This window comes from Arachis hypogaea, chromosome 18, assembly GCF_003086295.3.
Source record: "Arachis hypogaea cultivar Tifrunner chromosome 18, arahy.Tifrunner.gnm2.J5K5, whole genome shotgun sequence".
Taxonomy (NCBI): Eukaryota; Viridiplantae; Streptophyta; class Magnoliopsida; order Fabales; family Fabaceae; genus Arachis; species Arachis hypogaea.
In genome coordinates this window covers 27,739,536-27,745,559 of record NC_092053.1, presented here as the reverse complement: position 1 = coordinate 27,745,559, position 6,024 = coordinate 27,739,536, and the positions used below count along the sequence as shown (strand labels likewise).

The 6,024-nt window shown below is 52.0% G+C and overlaps 1 protein-coding gene across 1 annotated transcript; it reads left to right on the top strand.

The window, feature by feature from the left end:
- The first annotated feature begins 3,759 nt into the window (after positions 1-3,759).
- Positions 3,760-5,580, top strand: LOC112769830 (uncharacterized). The gene is made up of 2 exons (XM_025814294.1): positions 3,760-5,163; positions 5,281-5,580. Exons 1-2 carry the CDS (start codon positions 3,760-3,762, stop codon positions 5,578-5,580), a joined length of 1,704 nt encoding a protein of 567 aa, XP_025670079.1.
- The last annotated feature ends 444 nt before the right edge of the window (positions 5,581-6,024 follow it).

The following is a 6,024-nucleotide window of genomic DNA, read 5'->3' as shown; positions in this document are numbered from 1 at the left end:
CGGGGCCCACCCACTGACAAGGTATATAAGGGGAGGGTCCTACCCCTCCCCAAGGTACGTCATCCTACTCCAACTCTTCGCATCACCTATACACTCTACTAACTTGGGCGTCGGAGTGTCATTGCAGGTGACACCCTCCCCCCCTCAATTCATCAAGAGCTCGGCAGATCCGCAGCCAACGCTAACCGTTTCCAGAGTCTAGACCGAGGCAGAGACCCATCTTCATACTCAATCGACAACCCGAATCGTCCGGTAACCTGACTTACCGAACATTGGCACCGTCTGTGGGGACTCTCCCCAACATGGATTTTGTTTTGGTTTCTGGTGGGGCCGGGACCCGCGGGGAAGGGATAGATCCCCGAGGCAGTGGGGTAGCCGCCAGAGCCCCCGTTTGCGAAGGCAGCAGATCTCCCCCGCGACACACAGAGGGACGACCCTTTGGAGGGACAGGCAGCGACAACGCTAGGATAATATAAGAGCTGCGCCACAGGGTGCAAAACTTGGAGCGAGAAGTAGCCAACCGTGAAAGTCATCAGCCCACTCCTAGCCAGGAACCTTCCCGATCCACACAAAAGGGAGAAAGGAGTCGCCGGAGGAGCCGCTCCAGGTGGACCTCGAGCCCCCGGACAGAATCAGAAACCCAGGAGAGCAGAGAAGTGCTAAGGAGAAGGCGAGACCTGCTGGTCTACGACAGATCGCCAACAAGAGACACCGAAGAAGAAGACTGGGAAAGCGACAGACGAGGAAGAAGAAGAAGCCGACCACCGCAAGTGAACCGCCGAGAAAGGATGAGGAGAGGCCTCCCTAACAGAGAACATGGTAGGGAAAGGCAACTGGTGGTCATGGGGGCAACCCCTTTCCACCACTCGATCCTTGGAGTACGGCTACCAAAGCACTTTGACAAGCCGACAGATATGAGGTACGACGGTACCCAAGATCCCCAGGAGCATCTAACGGCCTTCGAGGCTAGGATGAACCTAGAAGGGGTAGGCAACGAAGTGAGATGCCGGGCTTTCCCGGTAACCTTAACTGGGCCGGCGATTCGTTGGTTTAATGGCCTCCCCCAGGGTTCCATAACCACGTTTGCCGACATCAGTCGTTCTTTCTTGGCCCAATTTACCACGCGCATCGCCAAAGCAAAACACTCGATTAACCTGCTAGGGGTGACGCAGCAAAACGGCGAGCCGACCAGAAAATACCTGGACAGATTCAACGATGAGTGCCTCGAGATAGACGGCTTAACGGATTCGATGGCCAACTTATGCTTGACCAACGGTTTGCTAAATGAGGATTTCCGAAAATATCTCACCACCAAGCCTACTTGGACAATGCAGGAAATTCAGAACGTAGCCAGAGAATACATTAATGATGAAGAGGTAAGTCAGGTTGTGGCAGCCAATAAACGGCAGCCCGCATACCCTGGTGCCCGCCCGTCCGGTGGCGGTGAGAGGTCCAAGGAACACTCCAGAGACGGAGGAACGGCCAAGACTTTTAAACCCTTTCCCCGTGTTGGGAAGTTCACCAACTACACTCCCTAGCAGCTCCAATCGTTGAGGTTTATCAGCAAATTGCCGACAAGGGCATCTTGTCGAAGCCCCGACAACTCAGGGACAGGACAGAAGAAAACAAGAACTTTTACTGTGATTATCACAAGGGATATAGCCACAAGACCCAAGACTGCTTCGACCTGAAGGACGCCCTGGAGCAGCCCATCCGAGAAGGAAAGCTGGCCGAGTTCGCCCACCTAATAAGGGAACCCAGGAGGAGGGACCGGTCAACCGAGGACAAAAGTCACACTGTAAAGCAGAGACGGGAGCCCGAGGAGGACGCGGAACATGCCCTCACCGTGGTGAATGTGGTGATTGGAAGGGATGTCCCTCCCAGGTCGAAGTCGGCTAGTAAAAAGGACGCCAAGGTTCTAGCTATGTCCTCTGGCACCGCACCGACCTCTCGCAGGTTGCCCTCGATATCTTTCGGCCCCGAGGATCAATGGTTCGATGAGGTTACGGAGAGTCCGCCGATGGTGATCACGGCCAGGGTGGGCACCGGCCTAGTAAAGCGGATCTTGGTGGACACAGGAGCTGATTCCAATATCATGTTTTGCAATGTTTTTGATGCCCTGGGCCTACGAGACGCCGACCTCAGGGGTCACCAGCACGGCATGGTAGGCCTAAGTGATAACTTCATCAAGTCAGACGGCGTAATTTCCCTCCCGGCCTCCATAGGCGGAGGTAGGGGGAATAGGTCGCTAATGGCGGAGTTCGTGGTCTTAAGAGACTCGATGGCCTACAACCTCATCTTGGAGAGGAATACCATCAACGAATTTGGGGAGGCGATCTCCACCAAGTTATTGCTAATGAAGTTTGTAGCTGATGATGGATCAGTTGGGACCATCAGGGGAGATCTAGAGACGGCAGTCGCATGCGACAATGCCAGCCTCTCCCTGAGAAAGAAATCTAAAGAAGCATCCGGGGTCTTTCTTGCCGACCTAGACGCCAGGGTCGATGACAAATCCAGACCGGAACCAGAGGGAGACCTTGAAAGGTTCAGGGTTGGTGATTCAGAGGAGAAGTTTACCTTTGTAAACAGGAATCTGCCCCATGCCCTGAAAGAACCCCTCATAGAGATGATCAGAGCCAACGACGACTTGTTTGCCTGGACTCTGGCCGACATGCCAGGTATAGACCCCCAGTTCATGTCACACCAGCTGGCCGTGAGACCGGAGGCAAAGCCAGTGGCCCAAAGGAGGAGAAAAATGTCCCGAGAAATGGCGGAAGAGGTGGCCAAACAGACGGCCAGCCTACTGGAAGCGGGCTTTATACGTGAACTCGATTACTCGACCTGGCTCACAAACGTGGTCCTGGTTAAAAAGCCTAGCAGGAAATGGAGAATGTGCGTGGATTATCCGACCTTAACAAAGCATGTTCCAAAGATTCCTTCCCCCTACCGAACATCGATGCTCTTGTCGACGCGGCGTCGGGTTACCGATATCTGAGCTTCATGGATGCCTATTCTGGGTATAATCAGATACCGATGCACCCGCCAGATGAAGAAAAAACGGCATTCATAACGCCGGGAGGGACATATTGCTACAAGGTTATGCCGTTCGGACTGAAGAATGCGGGGGCCACATACCAAAGGCTGATGAACAAGGTCTTTAGGGACCTCATCGGCAAGACGGTAGAGGTATACGTAGACGATATCTTGGTCAAGACTGCCAGGCTCGAAGCCCTTTTAAGTGACCTGGAAAGCGTCTTCGCGTCTCTTTGTCAGCACGGAATGAGGCTCAATCCGCTAAAGTGCGCCTTCACCGTCGAAGCCGGTAAGTTCTTGGGGTTTATGATAACCCAACGAGGGGTGGAGGCCAACCCAGAAAAGTGCGATGCAATCATTCAGATGAAGAGCCCAGGGAGCGTGAAAGATGTCCAAAGGCTGGCAGGCAGAATCATAGCACTATCTCGTTTCCTCGGCGCATCTGCAGCCAAAGCTCTACCTTTCTTTAACCTAATGAAGAAGGGAATCGCGTTCGAGTGGACCCCGGCATGTGAAGAAGCTTTCAAGCAATTCAAACAAATTGTCTCGGCACCACCCGTCCTCACAAGACCTAAGAAGGGAGAAACGCTCTACTTGTACTTGGCAGTAACCGACGAGGCCTTGGTGGCGGTCTCGGTGTGAGAAGAGGGGAAGACTCAACAACCAATATATTTTGTGAGTAAAGCACTACAAGGAGCAGAGCTAAGGTATAGCAAGCTGGAGAAAATGGCGTATGCGCTCTTGACATCGTCGCGCAGGCTGCGGCAGTACTTTCAAGGACACCAAGTAATCGTCAGGATGGATCAGGCAATCCGGCAAGTACTCCAGAAACCCGACTTGGCGGGTAGAATGATGACTTGGGCTATCGAACTCTCCCAGTATGACTTACAGTATGAACCCAGGCACGCGATCAAGGCCCAAGTCATGGCTGATTTCCTGGTAGAAGTAACAGGAGACCCAGACGGGGCGTCAAACACATGGTGGAAGCTCCACGTTGACGGAGCATCCAACCAAATGTTCGGAGGAGTAGGAATCATCCTGGAGATCCCAGCCGGAGTTATATACGAGCAGTCAGTCAAATTCGACTTCACGGTGTCAAACAACCAAGCAGAATATGAGGCCCTGCTGGGCGGCCTAGCTCTAGCAAGGGAAGTCGGAGCAACAAGACTAGAAGTGTGTAGTGACTCGCAGGTTGTTATGTCTCAGACCAATTGGACCTACCAAGCCAGAGACTCTCTGTTACAGAAGTACCTGGAGAAAGTCAAAGAATTGAGCAAGCAGTTTGAGGAGGTCACGATCCAACACATTACGAGAGAAAGAAACACACGGGCAGACCTCCTGTCCAAGCTAGCAAGCACAAAGCCAGGGACTGGCAACCGATTCTTCATTCAAGGTTTGATGAAAGAACCAGCAGTGGTGCTGCAGCTAACCCAGTCAGAGCCTTGTTGGATGAACCCGATCATCGACTTCTTGGAAAAGGCCAGGCTCCCCAACGACGAGAAGACAGCCAAAGCAACAAGGCGGGAAGTGGCCAAGTATGCAATCATACAGGGCCAGTTGTTTAAAAAGGGGCTTAGCCAGCCATTGCTGAAATGCCTACTCCCCGATCAAACGGAGTATGTTCTCCGGGAAGTCCACGAAGGATGTTGTGGTCACCACATCGGGGGGAAGGCTTTAGCCAGGAAGCTTATCAGGGCCAGGTATTATTGGCCCTCCATGATGGCGGATTCTAAAGAGTTTGTGAGAAGGTGCAAAAGATGCCAGAAAAACTCTAACTTCCACAAAGCGCCGGCAACCGAGCTCAGTCTTCTCACGGCTTCCCGGCCTTTCTCAAAATGGGGAGTTGATCTATTAGGACCCTTTCCGATCGGACCGGGACAAGTCAAGTACCTGATAGTGGCAATTGATTATTACACAAAGTGGGTAGAAGCAGAGCCGTTCGCCAGCATTTCCTTAGCCAATTGTCAAAAGTTCATGTGGAGGAACGTAATAGCAAGATTCGGGATCCCGGAAGTCGTCATCTCAGACAACGGGACCCAGTTCGCTGATAAAAGGTTCGGAAAATTCCTGGCCGGCTTGGGCATAAAGCAAAAGTTCTCGTCAGTTGAGCATCCCCAAACCAACGGACAGGTAGAGGCTGCGAACAAGGTCATCCTACAAGGCCTCAAAAAGTAACTTAACCAGAAGAAGGGGGCGTGGGCAGACGAACTAGCCTTAGTTCTCTAGTCTTACCTCACAACTCAACAGTCGACCACCGGAGAAATACCTTTCCGACTCACCTATGGGGTAGACGCAATAATACCCGTGGAAATCGGCGAGCCGAGCCCGCGACTACTCTTGGGAGGAATCGAGGAGGCCGTTGAAAAGGACTTGGTGGATGAGGCCAGGGAGATGGCCCACTTATCAGAGACAGCGCTAAAGCAAAGAATGGCCTTACGCTACAACGCCAAGGTACTCAAGAAAGAGTTCGAGCGAGACGACCTGGTCCTAAGGCGCAATGATATCGAAGCCCCGACACCCAGGGAAGGAAAGCTGACGGCCAACTAAGAAGGCCCTTACAGGGTGAAAGAAGTGATCGGCAACGGCGCCTACAAGTTGGAATGACTAGATGGCAAGGAAGTCTCGAGAACGTGGAACTCGAATAACTTGAGAAGATTCTACTCATAGAGTAGACCCGCCAGTTTAGTAAGAATACCTTATGACAAATCACTTGTCATCTTCTACTTGTCATCTTTTACCATGTTACAGTCAAGCTTGTTACCATTATTATTCGTCATCTTTTGTTATTTATTTTGTTTTTTGCGTCGCTTGTTATTAAGAAAGGCGTCGTAACGAGTAAACGGACTCGGGGCTGATCACCCCAAGGACCACAAAACTACAAACGCCATAACGCGGCTACTAAAACGGTAAAAGCCTTATCCCGGCTTCACCAATTACCAACTAAACAACAAGGCGTTCGCGAACAAACGAGTTAATACCAGCAAACGGTAA